Source organism: Tenrec ecaudatus, chromosome 6 (assembly GCF_050624435.1).
Source record: "Tenrec ecaudatus isolate mTenEca1 chromosome 6, mTenEca1.hap1, whole genome shotgun sequence".
Taxonomy (NCBI): Eukaryota; Metazoa; Chordata; class Mammalia; order Afrosoricida; family Tenrecidae; genus Tenrec; species Tenrec ecaudatus.
The window spans coordinates 11,978,761-11,998,822 of record NC_134535.1 but is presented as its reverse complement, the minus strand read 5'-3'; the positions used below and the strand labels follow the sequence as shown (position 1 = coordinate 11,998,822).

Sequence of the window (20,062 nt, the reverse complement as noted above, 5' to 3'; positions counted from 1 at the left end):
TCCGATGCCTGGACTCCTGCATCCCCACATTTATGTGTGTTTCAGCTTGTGGGTTTCAATCAGCTTCATCCACTTAACAGCTTAATCCCACACCTGTACCTGTTGAAGGAGGGGCTGAGGCCCTGGCCTGTCCAGTGTGGATACTCCCTGTTAGGAGGGAGGGGGTGGGAGGAGGAGTCTGGCAGCCGTATCACCAGCTGCAAAGCAGCAGGGGGTGGCACCAAAGCTAGTAGCTGTCCAGGGAGGCTGGGGTCCACTAAAGGATGCCAGAAGCAGATTTGGGAGGGAGAAGTTGGAGAGGCTGGCCCAGCAGGACCGGAGGCCCAACCACCAGTGAGGCTGAAATGGCAGGCTTTGTGGCTGCAGCTGGCCATGGTGGGGGAGGGGTAGGAAGAGGCCCACACAGAAGCATGAGGAAGCTTCCTCACCCCAGTGGAATTCTATCCTCTTTGTCCCTGGAAGACTGAGCAGCTCCAGGTCTAGAAAGGGGTGGGGAGGAGAGGGAGCAGGCCCCCTAGAGGGCCCTAGTTTCCTTTCTCCCCTGAACGGCCCTGGTGCTGAGTTTCCAGATGGCTCAGTCAGTCAGGGCGTGTCCACTCCTCTGGCTACATGAGTAGTTACAGAGTGTGGGTTACTATATGTATCTGTGTGGGAGCGGTTGCAGGGATGTGGCTCGTGTGGGAGTAGTTGGTGTTCATTGTGTGTGTTCGCCAGGCAAGTGACAGTGACAAACCTAGAGAGTAAAGGCCACTCTAGGAGGTGGCAAGTGAGGGGCGGGAAAGCTGAGGTCTGTCTTCCCTGCGGACCTGATTGTATCCTCTTAGGATATGGCAAGAGCCCTGGAGGAGGAATGATGGAGGGTGTGTGCTTCTACCCCTCCTAATCCTAGATGGCAGCTGGATCTCAAGCTCCACCCCTGGGGAGGCGGGTCTGCTCTGTCCCTCCCCCAAACTTCACAGACTGGATCATCCCTCCCAGCCTTGGACATTCAGGGCCTTGGACTTGAGTGCACAAGTTGGCTGGGGGTGGAAGGCAAAGACCAGTCCTCACCCCCTTATAAGCCAGAGCTGGGCTGAGGAAGCTGCTTTGGTCCGAGGGTGCCAGGTGTGCACAGGATTGTCCAGAGTCGACTTGTGGAAGCTGCTTCCCAGCCGGGGAGACACTGAGGCAGCCATGGGCCTGCTGACCGGGGAGGGTTTGGCGCCCCTGGCCGTGGCCGTGACTGTTTTCCTGCTCCTGGTGGACCTGATGTACCGGCGTGTGCGCTGGGCTGCTCGCTACCCACCAGGGCCTCTGCCACTGCCTGTGCTGGGGAACATGCTGCAGTTGAATTTCAAGGACTTGCCACACAGCATGGGCCAGGTGAGGCCGGTGGTGGGGTGGGACACAGGACGTCTGGACACTGGGTGGTAGGTGAAACCATAGGCAGAACAAGGGGCTCACCCAGAAGACAACTGGTTAATCATATTGGTGCTGGGTGAAGAGGTCAAAAAACAGCACAAAACTCCGGAAAGGGGAGTGGGGCTGGCTGCAAGCCAGATTATGCAAGACTAAATCTGGTAGTGAGCCAGGAGAAAGGGCCTTAGGAATGGGAGTGGTGCCTGGGCACTGAGCACCATGGAATCAAGATTTACGCAAGATTTAAAGGGGGCAGAGGTGAATGACCTTGTTCTCATATTTTCCTGGGACCTTGGGCCAGACTGCCCATCTACCTAAGCCTTAGTTCACCTGCCTCTGCTCACAGGCCACCGGGGTAAACAACAAAATCACAGGTAGGCGGTGGCATCGGGGTGAAGACCTTGACCGGGAGAAAGAATGGCCCCGAGGTCAGGGGCCGGCCTTTCATCCTTGACCCGCTTCAAAGGGCCCATCTGGCCTGACCAGAGTTGGTTCTGTGGTGAAAATGGCTCTCCCCGTGGTGGGGTTCCGGCCTAATGGCCGCCTGGCCTCGGTCTGCAGCTACGGCGCCGCTTCGGGGACGTGTTCAGCCTGCAGATGTGCTGGACCCCAGTGGTCGTGGTCAACGGGCTGACGGCCGTTCGGGAGACGCTGGTACTCCGCGGCGAGGACACAGCCGACCGCCCGCCCATGCCAGTCTACAAGCACCTTGGCTTCGGGCCACAAGCCCAAGGCAAGTGACTGCGGGGTCCGGGACCATGTTCTGCAGGGGCCTGGGCTGGCAGTGACCCATCTAGGATGTCAGTGACCTAGGGAGGAGCCAGGAAAAGCTGGAGGCGGAGCGTATCCTGGGCCTGAGAAGGGATGGGTGTGGTTTGTCCTGAGTGAGGGAGGGGACATAAAGGAGGAGTCTGTCCTGGGCTGCAGAGGACAGGGCGGAGTCTCCTGGGCGAGGGTGTGGTAGAGGTGGGGCCTGTCCTGCAGCGAAAACAATATGAGCCCACTGACTAAGGACAGGGCGGGTCTGCACCCAGAGCTTGTACCACCCAGGGCTCTGATCTGGCTGGGCAAGGCAAGACTAGGCAACCTTGGTCACTGAGCAGGCAGGAGAGGGATCTATCTTGGGCATTGGGACCTGTTGAGAATGAGGTCTGTCACGAGCAGGGGTACAGACTAGGATGACTTCTGTCCCAAGTAAGGGTGAGGAGGGGCCCCTGAGGGGCGCAGGACATGCTTCCTGGCCCCGCCCACGAGCCCGTCATCCCACAGGTGTGATCTTGGCACGCTATGGGCACGCGTGGCGGGAGCAGCGGCGCTTCTCCCTGTCCACGCTGCGCAACTTCGGCCTGGGCAAGAAGTCTCTGGAGCAGTGGGTGATCGAGGAGGCCGACTGCCTCTGCGCCGCCTTCGCCACCAAGGACGGTGAGAGCTGGGCAGCAGGAGCTGAGGGCGCCCAGAGGATGACCTGCCGGCCGTGGGGCGCCTGTGAACCACCCCCTCTTTGCAGGTCGCCCCTTCAGCCCCAACACCCTCCTGAACAAAGCTGTGAGCAATGTCATCGCCTCCCTCACCCACGGGCGCCGCTTTGAATATGACGACCCCACCTTCCTCAAGCTCCTGGTGGCGGTGGAGGAGGGCCTGAAGGAGGACTCCACCTTCCTCCGCGAGGTACAGAAGGGACGGGGACAGGGAGGGGGGCAGACTCCAGGAGAATCCTGGTCCCCTGATAGAGCACAGGTAACACCCAAACCCCTGGTGTATCCACCAGCTGCTGAACTCGTGCCCCGTACTTCTGCGCATCCCCGGACTGGCCAGCAAGGTCTTCTCGGGACTGAGGGCCTTTATGGACCTGCTGGATGGGCTGGTCACTGAGCACCGCGAGAGCCGAGAGCCAGGCCAGCCACCCCGAGACCTGACCGATGCCTTCCTAGACCAAGTGGACAAGGTGCAGGCAGCAGCCAGGGCCTGGGAGTAGGGATTGTGCACCGCCCCTCCAGTGAAGCAGGGACTCCACCAGGGTGGGGCTGTCTGGGCATTCCCGCTCTTCCCTCTCCCCCTTCTAACTCCTCTGTGCTCGACCCAGGACCAGGGGAACCCCGAGAGCAGCTTCACTGATGAGAATCTGCGTATGGTGGTCGCGGACCTGTTTTCTGCTGGGATGGTGACCACCTCCACCACACTCGCCTGGGCGCTCCTCCTCATGATCCTGCACCCAGACGTGCAGCGTGAGAACCGGGCAAGACGTTGAGGGTGGACAGGCTGTTACCCCCACCCCTCCCACTCCCCAGCTCCATTTGTACAGCAGGGTCAGTGGTACGGCAGAGCTGGGCCCGGGCTGCCGACACCGGGGCATGTAGACACATGGCTACAGAGGAGTGGGAAGGGCCCTGGGTTCTGGCTCACTCGGAGACCCCTCTACCAGGTCGTGTCCAGCAGGAGATCGACGAGGTGATAGGGCAGGAGAAGAGACCTGAGCTGGGGGACCAGGCCCGCATGCCATACACCACAGCCGTGGTGCACGAGGTGCAACGCTTTGGAGACATACTGCCACTAAACCTGCCTCACATGACGACCTGTGACACTGAAGTGCAGGGCTTCATCATCCCCAAGGTAGGGCTGCGACCCCTTCACTCTGGACTCAGGGCCACCTGCCAGCTCACAGCCCCTGCAAGGTATTGACCAGGGGATACCGACAGGTGCTAGTCTGTCTGTCCATCCATCCTGTGTGTCCAGCCTTCTAGGCATGAGGTCCAGTCCCAGCCTGCAGGAGACGTTGTACCTGCCATGGGAGACTCGTCCCCTGATCTGTGGTGGGAGCTGGAGGGTTAGGGTGTTTTCCCAAGGGGAACTTTCTTTGGGTGGGTTCAGGGTGTACCCGGAGGGGAGTGTGTGTCTGTGTGTACAGCCAGTGGCTGGGGCCACAGCACCCCCTGCCCAGGCCCCCAGCCACACCAGCGTCTCCTGAACAGGGGACGATGCTCCTCCTGAATCTGTCATCGGTGCTGAAGGACGAGCGCTTCTGGGAGAAGCCCTTCCGCTTCTACCCGGACCACTTCCTGGATGCCCAGGGCCACTTCGTGAAGCAGGAGGCCTTCATGCCTTTCTCAGCAGGTGCCTGGGGGGTGCCCGGTCCACAAGCCTTGGTGAGGGATGGGATGGGGGACCCCAGCCCCCAGACTTACTGAGCCAGTGTGCCCACCCCCAGGCCGCCGCACCTGCCTCGGGGAGCCCCTGGCGCGGATGGAGCTGTTCCTCTTCTTTACCCGCCTCCTGCAGCGCTTCAGCTTCTCGGTGCCCCCTGGACAACCCCTGCCCAGTGACCATGGTGTCTATGCCCTCATGGTGTCCCCAGCCCCCTTCCAGCTCTGTGCTGTGCCCCGCTAGTTGTCCAGGGCCCGGCCACTTCCCAGCCTGACCCTGAAAATAAAGCTGCTTTCTCCTGGCATCTCGTCCCCTCAACACCCCAGGCTAGCCCCTGCATGACTGGGTCTCAGAAGCCAGCAAGCCAGTCCCTCTGCCCATTTGAGAAGCAGATATACTGAGGTTCAGAAGGCAGCAGGCTGCTCTGCCCTCCCTCCCACGCACTCCTCGTCGCCCACCGCTGTCTTTTTGATCTGGTGGCAAAGGCGGTGTAGAAGCCCCGCTCCTAGGCTGTGGGGTGGCGTGCAGGGTGAGACTAGGGCGCTAAGAGGAGTTTTCCCTGATGGGGAGGGGCGTCCTCAGCCTGGTACCTCCAACTCCGGCCCCCTTCACACAGCCTGCACCGGGAGCTGGACCACTTCATCTGCTTCCTCACATCAGTGTTCCCCTAAAGGGTGGGGAAACAGGGCTGGGCAGTGGGTGCCAGGGTGGTAACGGAGCAAACACTGGGCCGTGGGTGTCATTGTTCTCTTTGTGAAGGCCTGGGGGCAGTTGAGTGAGCAACCTCACTGAGCCTCAGAGCTTCACAGACTCCCTAAGGTTGGACTTTACCCACCTGGCCCAATAATGACGCCTACAACCAGACCCAGCCTGAACCAGAGCCAGACTGCTAGCCCAGGGCACACCCTCTGCCAGCCCCGCCCTTCCCTGGCTTGTGCTCCTCCTTGGGCCCAGGAGAGGTTGCCCCAGGTGGCCCCCAAGCTCCACCTCCCTCTCTAGAATGTGCTGGCCTGTCAACCCCACCGCGTGCACAGGAGCTGCTGTCCCGCACCTCTGTCCTGACCCTGACAAAAGCTGGCTCTGGACGGGCACACCGGCAGCACCCAAGCGTCCATGACAACTGTCTGGTTCCCTGAGTCTCGGGCACACCCCGACACACTAGGGTGACAGCTGGATCAGAGACACAGACACCCAGGTCTGGAAGCCACCCCAGAGGACCCTCCGTGTGAGGTATGACATAGAGTTCCCTCCCCCCAGCTCCACGGGGAACTAGATGTGTCCTCAGATCATGAGTCAGAAGCCCAGCCAAGGTCCCTCCGCAGTTGCCCTCTGTCCAGGCAGGGAGTGGTGGCAGGAGGTGGTGCCCATGACCTGTCGCGTGTGTGGATGTTGCAGAGCAGGCTTGAGAAGACGTGCCCAAGCAGGAGGTGCTGGTCCTGCTACAGCAGCAACTCATGGAGTTTATGGGGCACAGTGTTGCCTGCGGGTCTGACATTGGAGGCAGGGAACCAGCCCAGGCCGAACCGCCTCAGGAAGGGACCACACGTGCACCTTTCACCTTGCCCTCCATCCGTTCTAGAGGCCTCTACAATGCAAAAAGAGGTGCCCTGTGGGTCCCTAGCTGGGAGGAACCTTTCCTAGGACGTGGGACTCCACCCATGTCCAAACTCACTGCCATGGTGTTGATGCCAACCCGTAGCAACCCTGGAGGGACAGGATCGAACTGCCCTGTGGGTCCCGAGACTGTCTCTGTAAGGGAGCAAAAAGCCCCACCTTTGACGGAGGGTAGGTCTGTGGCCACCCAAGGGGAATGGCCCTGCAGTCTCCCAAACCAAGGTGGGAGCAGGAGGGTGGGCTGGCTGGCAGGTGACGAGAAGCCGATGTGTGCAGCATGGTGACAGTATTGCCACATTACCAGAGGCCTGGTTTGGGACCCTTTTCATTTCCTGGGGAGTAGGAATGAGCAGGGTTACAGCCAGCTTGCTGCCCCCACCTTCAATCCTACACCTAAAGGGCAGGGCAGTCCTGATACCCATCCCTCCCGGTCCAAGGCCTGCCTGCAGTGGCTCAGGGTCCCTCAGTAAAACCTGGTCAGGGCTGTTCTCCCTCCCAGTCAGGGCTCTGGACCACCACCTGCTCCCGTTTCATCTTCTTAAGCCTAAGCCTGTTGGCTGCCTCCCTTGAGCCTTCACCACACCCACTCCTGAGGGGAGGGTAAGCCTCCTGGTGGGCAACAAAATCAGGCCTCCGTGTGTGTGTGTGTGTGTGTGTGTGTGTGTGTGTGTGTGTGTTGGGGGAGGGAGAGTGCTGTGCTTGTGAGAGGGGCTGATGGGTAAGAAAGCAGTGACCACAGAAAGGCCCTCAGAAAGCCTCCTCCTCACCCTGCTCTTCACTCCTGTTTCCAGAAAGCCTTTTCCCCCTCTCTAGCTCAGGCAGGGTGGGGGGTTCCCTGCTGGGCCCAGAGCTGAGAGTCCTGGGTCTGCAGGAGTCCTGAGGAGGCAGCCAGGCCCCAGACCCTTGCAGTCAGGACTCACTCACCTCGGACCCCTGCTGCCTCCCACTCTGGGCTGTGCATCTTTACAGAGGGAACAAGGACAAGTGACACCAGCTGAGGTGACTGGAGGACCTTCCCTGACCACCGTTCCCTGACAGCAGCGTCCCCTCACAGGACAGTCTCCCCACCGCCGAGAAGGAGTCCCAGCCCTCATTCACCTGACTGGTCCAAGGTAGCATTTCTCCATCATCCTCCCTTCCCACGGGTCTTGAGGTCTCCCCTATGGGCTGCACAACAGAGATGGGGGAGACTGAGGGGAGGTCTCCCTGCTCAGTCCACTGTCAGGCACTTCTGCGTACATACCACCGAGTGTCTACAGAAAACTTCTAAAGCAGTCCCTCAGAAAGCAAACGATGGTGCGGTGGGGTTGGTTACCAAGGAGTCGGTTCTGGGATCAACAATAGAATCCAGCCTGCGGGGAACAGACGTCTGTCTTGAAAAAAGTACAATTGCATTGGTTTCTAGAAGTAATTCTGGCGAGACTTCATCTCACACATTGGGCATGGTCTCTGTCATGAGAGGCCGGTGTCTGGACAAGGGCATCACCTTTGGTTAAGGAAAGGGTCAGCAGACATGAGGACAACGGCCATCGATGAGATGGATTATCACAATGTTCATCTGCTGACTTAATACTAAACCTATAAATACATGCATGTAGACCTATTTCCCCACTGTCCTATATAAATATATTTACATATGTACTTGCCTGTATTTAGACCTCTATAAATACCCTTTGTCTCCTAGTTCTTTCCTCTATTTCCTTTTACTTTTCTCTTGTCCCACTATCATGCTCAGCCTTCATTTGGATTTCAGTAATTTCTCTCGGTAAAGTTGCCCTTGCTGAATCCCTAACAGACCTCTCACACCCTCCTTGCCACTGATTTTGGATCACTTGTTGTTCCCCTGTCCCTGGGTTGGTCAACATCACCTCCTTACCCCCGCCTCTCCCTTCCCATGTCCCCCAGAACCATTGTTCCCGTTTTTCTCCTCCAGACTGTTTATCCAGCCTATCTTATGTAGGTAGATCTGCAGAGATAATAATATGCACCAAAAAACAAGGCATTGCAAGACAGGAGATGAATGAGAACACAGATTTGACAACAAAAAAGAAAGCCAATGTCCCTACAAGAATAAATTAATTAAAAAAAATTTTTTTTAAAGAAAGAAAAACCTGTAAACAGATCAAGGTCTGATTTTTTAACTCTAGGCATGTCCTCCAGTCAAGTCTGATGGGGTGCCACGCTCTGGACACAGCATTTATCCTTTGTACTCTCGTGGGAGTTGCCTGCTCAGTCTATTCTGATGTCTAGTCTGATCCTCCTGTTCTTTTTAATGACCTTTGAACTTCCGGGCACATGATGCTATAAATGTCACCCCACCACTCATCTGCCCTTCACCCATTGCTCTGCAATGTGCCAAAGCTATTTGTGAGATGGTGACTTAATTCAGATGGCATATTATCACGGTTATATTTGGGTTCTTGTGGACTTGTTCTAATTTTTTTCCAGCTTCAACTTGAACTTACATGTGAGCAAATGTGATTTGTCCCTCAGTCTCTGACCTCAGCTGGCTGATGGCACAGAACTGCTCCAAGGTCTCTTTCAATAGATGCAGTCAATTTGATTGATGTGGATTCCATCAGGTCAAGTTCCTGTCTGTCATTCCTGTTGTGTGTTGTGTGTGTGTGTGTTTTTTAATCTTTGCAGTGAATTACTGTATATACTCGAATATAAGCTGACCAGAGTATAAGCCCAGGTACCTAAATATTATCTGGGAAACCAGAAAAACTGATTCACTAGAGTATAAGCCAATGGTGGGAAATGCAGGATGTGAATTAACACAGAGACCAGAGGGGAGCGACAGCAGCTCAGCTGCCTATGTAAGTGAATCACTATGGGTGCTTCTGTGAATTGGAGCCGTCCACATCATAGGACAGCTCTGATTGGTTAGATGTGAGTAAACAAACATTCAAGGCCCTGCAGTGTCAGTGGGGCTTTGAATGAACAGCGCAGGAACCGCAAGATGTTATACCTCGCTGGGGTACCACTGACCCGTGTATAAGCCGAACCCCAGTTTTTCAGCACATTGTTTGTACACGAGTATATACGGTAAGTCTTGGTTTTGCAAAATACTATGCCTTATTTTCCGACTACAGATTCTGTGTCTTTCTAGCTTTTGCATTCCAATCACTAGTAATCATCAATGCATCTTTTTTTTTAAACAATTTATTGGGGCTGATACAATTCTTTTCACAGTTCATACATATACATACATCAATTGTATAAAACACATCTGTATAGTCTTTGCCCTAATCATTTTTTTCTCTTTTCTTCTTTTACATTTTATTAGGGACTCAAACAACTCTTACCACAATCCATACATATACATACATCAATTGTATAAAGCACATCCATACATTCCCTGCCCCAATCATTCTCAAGGCATTTGCTCTCCACTTAAGCCCCTTGCATCAGGTCCTCTTTTCCCCCCCCCCTCCCTATCAATGCATCTTGATTGCATATTGGATCACTTTGAGACCAAAGATGCTGCTAGACTTCCACATCTTCATCACTCTTTAGTGAGTGCTATGTAAATTTACATAATACGGACGGGCCTTCTTCGTGGAGCCCTGGTGACATAGTAGATACAGGTTGGGCTGTGGTCTGCAAGGCAGCAGGTCAGAAGCAGTTTCTCCTCAGGAAAAACAAGGCGCTTTCTAGTCTGTGTTAGGGCGGGCTACGGAGAGAAACAAATCCAGTGACACTTGTCTACGTCTAAGAAAGACCTTCATATCAGAGAGTAATAGATGATCAGGAAAACAGCCCAGTCCAACTGAAGTCCGTCAGCCTGATACTAGTCCATAAGTCCCTCTGCAGACTCACGCTGCCACATGCAGTGATGCAGAACTGCAGGGCGATAACAGGCCAGGGGGTAAAAAGTCTGTGGATCCAGAGGTGGGGGAAGCACCCCAGGGCTCTGGCAGGTCCCCGCGGGGCTCCTCTACAAGAAGGTGAAGGCAGTGGGAGTGGCCCCCACCACACATTGAAAGGAGACATCATTTGGGCAGAGAGCTTCGAAGAATACATGGTAAGAAACACTGCCATCACATGCATGCTGACTCCTAGCTATCCTACAGGACGGGGTAGGACTGCTCCTGTTAGTTTCTGAGATGGAACCTCCTAACGGGAGTACAACACGCAGCCTTTCTCTTGAGGAGCAGCTGGTGAATTTGAACTGCTGACCTGGCGGCACTTGCAGTTAGCAGCCCATGGCGTCACGCACACTGCCACCAGAGCCTCTGGGAATTAATGATATACACAAAGAAAATCGCAGAAATCACGGTTAAACACAAGGAAGAGTAACCAGAGTGTACTGTAGAACTTGGCTGGGATACGGTTTAGTCTTAGTGATGTCAACACTGAGCACCGTGATTGGAACCCACCCCTGCATTCCCACAGGCTTTACTGGACCCTCGTCACCATGGTGGACTCCACTCTGAGAAACCAGCTCCTCCTCAACTGCCAGTTGAGTCCCTCGGACCTGAGAGGCCCCTTTTCCGGGACTCCCTCCAATAATATCCGGCTTCCAGTTTTGAGGTCTTCGTATCTGACTGTGTTTCGAAGCAAATGGTTTCTGGTGGCTCCTTCCTTCAGAGTGGGGAGCCAGTCCTTCTTCTTCGACTCTGTGCAGTGGTTTTTTTATACCCCACAAAAGGCATAAACATTGCAAATATCTTTCATTGATGAAAGGATAAACAAACTCCTACATCCACACAATGGATGCACATCCCTGGGAAAACGTAGGACAAAGTACGGACACAATGTGGATGTTGTGGAAAATACGTTGTGCTACAGAAACCAGACTCACAAGGCTAGGTGCTGTGTTCTCCCAACGACATGACATCCTTGCAAAGGCAACACTAGGTGGACCTTTTATATGTGCTAGTCATTTAAACCGTGAAATACAAAGTTGATTCAACATGTACCCCCTTTCCTAATTCACCATCTTAGAGATGACAGACAGAAACAAACCTGAAGAACAGAAAGCTGTTCATTGGTTGACAGGGTGTTGGGAGGTACTTCAAGGGAGAATGGTGGAAGGTTTGAGAGGGATGGAACGGTCTCATCGGGATTATGAAGTTATGGAAGTGTAGACATTTATCAAAATGCACAGAACTTGCACACGACCTTTGTATTTTACATAAATTATCCAAATATTTAAGAAAAAGAGCTCCCGGAAGGGAAAATGCAACCTTACACACACACTCTCTCTCTCTCTCAAATGGAGCACACGCCGTAATGTAAAACTAGAAAACTTCTAGGGGAAAAAATCAGAGTAGAAAATCTTCAGAATCTGAGCTAAGCAAAAATGACTGCATTCGCATCCAGCCTCCTTCCTGCTCAGGTGTGGCTTCAGCTGGAGGCTCGCAGGGCGGGAGACGCCTGGGGCCTGTGACCTAGAGTAGCGCACAGGTATGAATAATAGTTCAAGTCTGCACTCAAAAGGGCCCCAATAAACCAATGTTGCAGAAAGAAAGAAAAAAAGGAAAGAAACAGAATGGAAAGAGTAAACAAGTTCAAGTGGTAGAAAACGTGCTGAATGGGAGGGTGGAAAGGAAGTGACTGACAGATGCTGACACTACGTGGGAACCTGGAGAACATGGGGCCTGTCCAGAATCCAGCGAAGCATTTAATTCCCAAAAAGCTGGCAAAGAAAACATGATACAAAAAGGAAGTCTTTATCGGACAGTGAATCTGATGACAAGGAAAAAAGAGAAGCTGCTGACAGACCCAGGGGCTATGCCCAAGGCCTTGATCTTGAGCCAATAATTGGGGCCACAGCCAGCAGTGGGAGGTGAATGGTTCTCAGAAATGGAAAGATTCCGATGAGACAGGCTTGGGCCAAGAGAAGCAAACATGACCTGAACTGTGTTTCATGAGGAGAAACTAATTTGACATTCTTGTCCAGAAGATGGAAGTTCATTATTTGGTGGCAGTGATACCGATGGGTATAATTTGACTCTTGTGTTTTATTTATAGATAATCTAAACTGCATATTATAATTAATGACCTCCTAATGGAAATCAAGTTTGGTATGTTTGTCTTGAAAGAGTATTGTAGTTGTTGGGAGTTATGTTGCTGTTTTTGCATCGAGAGCACTGGTTGCTTTGAAGGAACAGAGCTTTTTGTAGTTGCTGCATTTACCAGGAAAGAAATTTTACTCAGTCATTACTCAATCAGAGCTTGTATTCATCCAGAACGTATGCCTTAAGACCAGTCTGGATTTTGTGTGCGTGTGTGTTTACATTTACCAAAAATTAAACTATTCCAAACAAAATTGACACTTAACAATCATATATAGAATTATTTTCTATCATACTGAGCAACTCAAGAAATAGATTGATCACCTTAAGTAAACTGGGGGGAAAAGAATTGTAAGCCATAAGCTATTCAATCAAATAAATGATCCAGAGAAGAAAACTGACTGATATTGGCAAGACTGATACGCAGGGCATAGAGGACCAATAGTCCCTCTTAGCACGCCCTTCCTTTACAGAAAGTGAAACCCCTGCTTTACACTAACCAAAAGGTTGTGATTCATGGGATGTTTTCAGACTATGCTGGTGAAAACCTAATAAGATAGTTAGGGGTGAAGTTTAAGAACTGCTGGCCAAAATGGCAAACAAAGTTGTAATCTCAATTATTGTTCTGTATGGTTTCTTTATGTTTATTTTTTAATCCCAAACCCAGTCTTTACCAGTAGTTCAATTTCTCAGTATTTGGGTTATTCCAATGTGGCCGAAGCCATGGAACATAGCTTTATAGTAATCAGAATATTAATCTTATTGTATATTATTTATTGTAAAAACAGAGGAATCGTGATATAGTTTTATATCCTTTAAAAAATAATATACGTTAACACACAAACTTCCATACTATGTGGGTACATTTATATAATCTTTCTGAAATGGCAAAATTATAGAAATGGGGACTAGATTGGTGGCAGTCCGGGCCTAAGGAGGGAGGGGTCTAAGGGAAGTCGGTACGACTATCAAGGAGCAGCATGAGGAAGCGTTCAGTGATATACATGTTCTGATCTTGATGTGACTGTACATATGCTGGGTTTGATCCTGTGCTACATACAGATCTGGATGCTGGCATCATTGAGGGAAACCGGAGAAAGGCTACACGGCATCTCTCTCTACTGCTTCCTGCAGCTCACTGAGATCTACAATGATGTCAAACAACTTTTTCCTGTCTCTGTGTATGTGACTATTCAGGGAAATTTGATTTAAGTGAGTTACACAATTTTATGTAACTCGTTTCACGGAGCTTAATGTTCTCAAGGTTCATCCATGTTGTAGCATATATCATGACTTCATTCTTTTTTGTAAAAAAAACTTTAGTTTGACATGTCACCTATCATGCAAGTCAATAGATGAATCATAGTTAGAGTTATACAATCATCACCACAATCAATTTTTGATGTTTCTTCTTTTTCGTACTCATTGTTATGAGCTCACCATTTCCTCCCAACCCCCTGCCATAACTTTAAAAAACGATTAATTCAGTTACTGTCTCTATAGACTTACCTATCCTGGATTTCATATACAGGAAAACAGACAAACACACACACACACACACAGTAATAATCAAGTAAAACAAAAACTTAAATCTAAAAGAGAGCAGAGAATATTAAAAACTAGATGAAATGTAAATTGGGTCAGACGGGTCATCAACTGAGAAAGGGTTGTATTTTAACTGAACTCCCTCTGCAGTCATGCACTTCCCAATGCGCTCTGCATGAGAGCCAGAGAAGGGGGAGTGGCAGGCATGGTGGGAAATGATCAAGGGTAAGGTTACTTAGAGAAGAGGTATACTCTAGCCCAGGTGGCGATGAAGCATGGTAGTAGGGCAGGAGGAAAGTCAAGGGAGATGGAGGAAAGAGCTAGGAGTCAAAGGGCATTCATGGAGGTCTAGACAAAGACATGTACATGCAAAGATATATAGGAGGATGGGGAAATAGATCTATGTGTCTATATTTATAGGTCAAGTATTAAGGTGGCGGGAGAACCTTGGGCCTCTACTCAAACACTCCCTCAATGCATGAATACCTTCTTTTATTAAATTGGAACTCTATGATGCTCACTCTCCCGACACAACGGCTGGAACCAAAGTGGGTGAACAAGTAAATGTGGTGAAGAAAGCTGATGGTGCCCGGCTATCAAAAGAGATAGTGACTGGGGTCTTAAAGGCTTGAAGATAAACAAGCGGGCATCTAGCTTAGAAGCAACAAAGTCCACATGGAAGAACACACCAGCCTGTGTGATCGAGTGGTCCCAAAGGGATCAGTTACCAGGCATCAAAGAACAAAAAATCATATCATTGACTGCACACCTCCATGATCGGATCGCTGAAGACAAATTGGTGCATAAGCAAATGTGGTGAAGAAAGCTGATGGTGCCCGGCTATCAAAAGAGATAGTGTCTGGGGTCTTAAAGGCTTGAAGGTGAACAAGCGGCCATCTAGCTCAGAAGCAAAAAAGCCCACATGGAAGAAGCACACCGGCCAGTGCGATCACGAGGTGCCAAGGGACCAGGTATAAGGCATCATGCAAAAAAAAAAATGATATAAGTGTGTGTATGTATGTGCATATATGTGTATATGTGTATATGTATGTATATATATGTATATATATATCATATTAAATGAAGGGGGAAGTGCAGAGTGGAGACCCAAGGCCCAAGTGTCGGCCAATGGAGATCCCCTCATAGAGGGGTTTAGGAGAGGAGATGGGTTAATTAGGGTGTGAGGTAGTATCGATGAAGAACACAGCTTTCCCCCAGATCCTGGATGCTTCCTCCCCCCAACTACCATGATCCGAATTCTACCTTGCAGGGCTGGATAGGACAGAGGCTGTACACTGGTGCATATGAGGGTTGGAGGTACAGGGAATCCAGGGTGGATGATACCTTCAGGACCAAGGGTGTGAGGGACAATGCTGGGAGAGTGGAGGGTGAGTGGGTTGGAAAGGGGGAACTGATTACAAGGATCCACATGTGACCTCTTCCCTGGGAGAGGGACAGCAGAGAAGGGGGGAAGGGAGACTCCGGATAGGGCAAGATATGACAAAACAACGATGTATAAATTACCAAGGGCATATGAGGGAGGGGCGAATGGGGAGGGAGGGGGGGGAAAAAAAGAGGACCTGATGCAAGGGGCTTAAGTGGAGAGCAAATGCCTTGAGAATGATTGGGGCAGGGAATGTATGGATGTGCTTTATACAATTGATGTATGTATATGTATGGATTGTGGTAAGAGTTGTATGAGTCCCTAATAAAATGTAAAAGAAGAAAAGAGAAAAAAATGATTAGGGCAAAGACTGTACAGATGTGCTTTATACAATTGATGTATGTATATGTATGAACTGTGAAAAGAATTGTATGAGCCCCAATAAATTGTTAAAATAAAAAATAAAAATAATTTTAAAAATAAATTAAAAAAATAAAAATAAAAAAATAACTTTTATTTGACATGTCACCTATCATGCAAGTCAATAGATGAATCATAGTTAGAGTTATTCAATCACCACCACAATCAATTTTTGAAGTTTCTTCTTTTTTGTACTCATTGTTATTAGCTCACCGTTTCCTCCCAACCCCCACCATAACTCCAAAAAACGACTGATTCAGTTACTGTCTCTATAGACTTACCTAACCTGGATTTCATATATAGGAAAACACGCACACACATGCACAGACACACACACAAATAATGAAGTAAAACAGAAAAACTTGAATCTAAAAGAGAGCAGAGAATATTAAAAACTAGATGAAATGTAAATTGGGTCAGACGGGTCATCAACTGAGAAAGGGTTGTATTTTAACTGAACTCCCTCTGCAGTCATGCACTTCCCAATGCGCTCTGCATGAGAGCCAGGCTCTCACACCCCTTGTCCAAGGTCAGAGTGGATTCACTGGAGGCTACTCCACATGAATTTCCCCTGCACTTTTCTTTTCCTTTGTACATGGAAACAACTTTCAAATGGGGAGATCAAATGATAAGATACATAATTTTAAACTAACGATTCTGTCATAATCAACTTTACAATGTTCTCGGTCTGATAACAATGCTATTCACATACCTGAGCTCTGCTCAGAGGGGATTCACCAAAGGCGTAATCCATGTGTGGACCCTGTAAATGGATTTGAGACATCCAGCGTCATGCACAGCCTTCTGTATACCAGGTGTTCACAATTTAAGCCCAAATACCATTCCCTCCTTTGGATTTGGATTTTATTATTTACAATCCGTGGATCACGCAGATTGGTGAGCTACTTCCATGTGGACTTAATTGATGCCTCACTTAGATGGCTGCTTGTTAGAAGAAAAACCTTTAAGACCCCAGATGCTATTCTGTCTGATAGCTAGGCACCATCTAGTTTCTTCACCACACTTTGTTATAGCACCCAAGTCTTCAGCAACCTCTTCGTAAGGCCGAGCAACAAGCAGGGCCATGTCAAAAGAACTCATTGTTCTTGGAATGGGGCTATAACTAAGTGCGAGCCCAGAATTCATCCATATAGTTAAGTTTATATGTGTCTCTGGTTCACTTTAGGGGTTCACTTTAAATGGTTCACATCATTTTCATTTTACTTTAGAGAACATTATTATTCATCCCCCTGGAGCATATGGTAATTCTGTGCAGAGTGTTCTTAATTTAGCCAATGGTATAGAATTTAAAACACTGTTGAGAAAAGGAAGTTATACAAGTCTAGGCCAGCTACAAACTGCTATTCATGAGTTGTTGATTCATACAGATTAAACTGTTAAATGACTGGACATTATTTACATGAACAATGGGGGTGGGTGGGTAATAGGGCAAAACTTTCAATAATATGCATTCACATCGGCAGAATCATGCCTACCAGATAAAAATGTGTCAGAATAAAGTAAGAGGGCATTACAATGTTAAGTATATGGTCATCCCCAGCCACTATGTCTTGGGGACCCTCAAGGCATGAGAACTGAGCCACAGTCCAAAGATAAGCAGTTTTGTAGCCTTGGGACAGCAGTCATGGGCTGCCTCTCACACGATGGACTTTCAGCCTGAAGCTCAGGGGCTACAGGTAAGTTTGAAGGAAAGCGGTGGAGTGAGGAATACATTCCTTTTCAAGGCTAGAAAATAGTCCCTGGTATAGAAGGTCTCATTGTACTGATCCATGCATCAGTTGATGGCCACGCTTTGCCTACTGTGCCTAATGCTATGAGCACTTGTGTACACGCCGTGGTGTGGACCGATCTTTGTATTTCTCCTAAGTAAATGCCCAGTGATGGCACTGATCGATTACAGAGTAAGTGTGTTAGGCCGGGTTGACTAGAGAAACATATCCTGGACACTCATATATGTATAAGAGACAGCTTTTATATCAAGAAGTCATTCTAGCTCAGGGAAACATCCCAGCCCAGTCCACAGAGCAAGCCCATAAGTCCCTCTTCAGATTCACACAGCTGCATGCAAGGACGCAGGCAGATCACAGGCCAGTGGGTGCAGAGTGTAGATCCAATGCCCATGGAAGAATCACAGGGCCCTCAAAGGTCCCAGTGGGTTAGCAGGGTCGTGGGCCAAGTTAGAATGACACAGATAGGTGTCATGATGTCGGGCATAATTTCTGGAGCCTAAGGTTCAGTTACTGGATCTCAGTTTTCTCATCTGTAATATGGGCTTAACAACCAGCCTTGCTTCACAGGTGTGCTGTGTGCCTTAAACAAGCTAATGCACTGGCTGTTATCAAGCATATTTGTACATATGTTGCCATGATTCTTTTCCAGACATTTACCTTCTATTGAGCCCTTGGGATCAGCTCCTCTTTTCCCGCTCCCTCCCACTCCCCACCCTGGCGATCTGCTGATAAATGATCAATTAGTATTATGTTCCTATCATACACTGACTGTGGTCTCACTCCCCCCAGTTTCTGTGTTGGTCACCTGTCACCGGTATGTGTGTGTGTGTGTGTGTGTGTGTGTGTGTGTGTGTGTTTCTGTTGGGTCGCCCTGAATGCTTCTTTAGTGCGGCAAATTTCCACAGTCTCCACTTCACTTTGATTCGCTGCCATTTATATACATATACTCCATGCCTCCTGCTGTCTGAGTCATTTCCATGTAAAAATGCATGTTAAAAGCAAGTGGGGTAAAGGGAATCTGTTTTTAACCCTGAGCTAGATTGTGGTACGCACCTAAACTGGTGTCAATTTAAGGATTAAGAGTGTAGGGGTGGCATCTAGGCTGCCAATCTGGAGATAGCCAATGAGGCCTCTGTGTGGGTATGGCCTTCTCCTGAGAATTCTGGGAAATCCGGTACTTCCTCCTGGGAGATGAGAGACACTTCTCTATCTCTGTTCACTCCCTAGGAGACATACCAGCTAACAAGACACATGGACCGACCCTGACACAGAGACCCCTGCCAGTGCAGAGATGTTTCCAATGACACTGGATCCAAGGCCTTTACCCAATGGCCTCTGATCTTCTACATTCGGCATCATATTCAGTGCATGTGTTTCGTGAGTCTAAAGAGGGCTTTATAGATTGGTATCAGACATATGGGTTAATATCGGACTTATACATTTGATCTGGTCTGGGCTGGGCTGCTTTCTCAATGTTCAATTGCTCTCATAGATAAATCTCTTTCTTATACTCATGTGTGTCCAGGGATTTGTTTGTCTGGTCTACCCGGACTAACACATAGATGTAGGCCATAACCCACACTAGTCTCTTCCCAGTAGGCACCCACAAGGAGCCTGTCACTTGAGTTTTCAGAGAGAGCTATGTCCCTGCCGGAGGAGGGGTCTAAGGTGGCAACGGGAGCCTCTCTGCATTTCAGTTTCCTCATCTGCAAAATGCGGATCAGGAAATCTCTATGGAGCTCTGGTGGGGCAGTGGGGCAGGTGCTGGGCTGCTAACTGATGGGTTAGAGGTTGTGGCCCCACCATCCACTCTGTGGGGGAACCTGAGGCTGCCTGTTCCCTAGGGAGCAGTCCTGCCTTCCTCCTGGGTCACTGAGTTCAGGATGGAATTGGTGGCAGTCCTGAACCTTGGGCTCAACCATCCCTACAGACCAGAGAGTAAACAGGACTACTGCGGACTCATATGGCCAGGAGAGGGCAGTCCCTGGAGAGGGCATGCCACTTGGTCAAATACAGCCTGGTGAAAGCGAGGTTGATCTTCAAGGAGACAGCTGAAAAGGTAAAGCATCCACACAAGGGTCCTGAGGAGGGCGCAGGGCCAGGCGATGGTTCTTCTGTGGTACTCATCCCTGGTAGCTCACAGCACTAGGGGCGGGTCACAGTTCCATCTGACAGGGTGTGGCCTGGATGGGAGCAGCTAAAGTCCCTTCCCTTCCCAAATTCCTTCCCAGAGATCCGGCCTGGGGACCCAAATGCCTGTCTGAACCGGGGCTGCAGGAAGAATCGGCCTGTGGAGAAACGCCAAGGAGCTAAACGCAAGGGCTGCGCTGCGCCGGCTGCCCCTGTCTACCGCAGACTGGATGAAAAGAAAGCCTACCTGTGGCCGAAGGGCCGCGCAGGGGCAGGCTCAGCGCGACGGTCGAGAGTCCAACGTCGCTCTCCGCCTCCGGGCCCAAATGTCCAGACCCTCCAGCGAAGGCAACGCTTGGAGGCCTGAGGCGCCTCAGGGCGCGCGGGAGGTCTTGGCTCTGCGCCGCCTCCCTCCCGCCAGCAGGCAGCTTGACCCCGATCGCCCCCTGGCGGCGCCAGTGGGTCCGCGGTGCGACGCTAAGAACTGACGCGACCCCGGGCCGTGTTTCCGCTAGTGAGCATGCGCAACTCCACGGCTGCACTCCCACCCAATCAGAGAATCGCTTAGCCGTCCTCCCGCCCAGCCAGGAGTTAGGGGCGTAACTACCATCAACCTGAACCAATGAGAAAAGATTATTGGCCTGGGGACGCGCTCC

At 50.4% G+C, this 20,062-nt stretch overlaps 1 protein-coding gene and 1 long non-coding RNA gene across 3 annotated transcripts; one reads left to right on the top strand and one right to left on the bottom strand.

Annotated features, from left to right (window-relative positions):
* The first annotated feature begins 437 nt into the window (after window positions 1-437).
* On the top strand, window positions 438-4,857 carry LOC142451894 (cytochrome P450 2D17-like). 2 transcript variants are annotated; one of them, XM_075553663.1, is made up of 9 exons: window positions 438-1,362; window positions 1,960-2,131; window positions 2,668-2,820; window positions 2,906-3,066; window positions 3,167-3,343; window positions 3,482-3,623; window positions 3,821-4,008; window positions 4,368-4,509; window positions 4,604-4,857. In XM_075553663.1, the coding sequence occupies exons 1-9, from the start codon at window positions 1,174-1,176 to the stop codon at window positions 4,780-4,782; spliced, it is 1,503 nt and encodes a 500-aa protein (XP_075409778.1). In that variant the 5' UTR covers window positions 438-1,173; the 3' UTR covers window positions 4,783-4,857. The 2 variants fall into 2 exon arrangements, with proteins under 2 accessions (XP_075409778.1, XP_075409780.1); XM_075553665.1 differs by lacking the exon at window positions 438-1,362 and adding an exon at window positions 1,477-1,772.
* Window positions 4,858-9,320: 4,463 nt separating this feature from the next.
* Window positions 9,321-19,895, bottom strand: LOC142451899 (uncharacterized). Its single transcript, XR_012785006.1, has 3 exons — window positions 19,654-19,895; window positions 16,238-16,288; window positions 9,321-9,829 (listed from the first exon to the last, which is right to left on the bottom strand). It is a non-coding gene; the product is annotated as an uncharacterized LOC142451899 (long non-coding RNA).
* Between the last annotated feature and the right edge of the window lie 167 nt (window positions 19,896-20,062).

What these genes read in the sequence shown, in the direction of transcription:
- LOC142451894 (XM_075553663.1), top strand. Translation starts at nt 1,174, where the DNA reads ATGGGCCTGCTGACCGGGGAGGGTTTGGCGCCCCTGGCCGTGGCCGTG. An exon ending in CTTCGGGCCACAAGCCCAAG is followed by an intron (nt 2,132 to 2,667) that starts GCAAGTGACTGC and finishes GTCATCCCACAG; the next exon opens with GTGTGATCTTGGCACGCTAT. An exon ending in ACTCCACCTTCCTCCGCGAG is followed by an intron (nt 3,067 to 3,166) that starts GTACAGAAGGGA and finishes TGTATCCACCAG; the next exon opens with CTGCTGAACTCGTGCCCCGT.